Below are 370 nucleotides of genomic sequence, written 5' to 3' on the forward strand. Positions count from 1 at the left end.
CCCACATGCCCGATCCCCACAATCCCACTTGCACCCCTTTAACCCTTTCCTAGCCATTCGTGTGGGGGGGCTGAGCACCCCGTTTTCCCCCTTCCAGGAGGAGCTGGAGACTTTCCCGCTGGGAAGTGTGCAGGGATGCTCCACCGGGCTGGACAACACGGTGCTGGCCGTCAGCGTCCAGGAGAGGAACCCGCCGGGGACCAGCGTCCTGCTCTTCCAGTGCGAGCGGCTGGGGGGGGGCCCTGAGGGGGGGAAGAATGGGGGGCAGCCCCCCCGGAATGGGGCGCTGATGGCAGGGGGTCCGTGTCAGGCAGAGACGCTGAGGAGCAGCCTGGGGAAGGCGCTGAGGCAGGGGGAGGGGGAGCGGAGG

General features: G+C 68.4%; 1 protein-coding gene across 1 annotated transcript in view; it reads left to right on the forward strand.

The window, feature by feature from the left end:
- The window catches only part of EPS8L3 (EPS8 like 3), a 5,020-nt gene that overhangs the window by 1,306 nt on the left and 3,344 nt on the right, over positions 1-370 (forward strand). Inside the window, exon 5 of the mRNA XM_017739797.1 lies at positions 5-340. Within this exon, the coding sequence (XP_017595286.1) occupies positions 5-340 (336 nt within the window). The remainder of the gene's footprint in view (positions 1-4; positions 341-370) is intronic.

Source organism: Corvus brachyrhynchos, unplaced genomic scaffold, assembly GCF_000691975.1.
Source record: "Corvus brachyrhynchos isolate BGI_N302 unplaced genomic scaffold, ASM69197v1 scaffold67, whole genome shotgun sequence".
In the NCBI taxonomy this organism is placed as follows: domain Eukaryota; kingdom Metazoa; phylum Chordata; class Aves; order Passeriformes; family Corvidae; genus Corvus; species Corvus brachyrhynchos.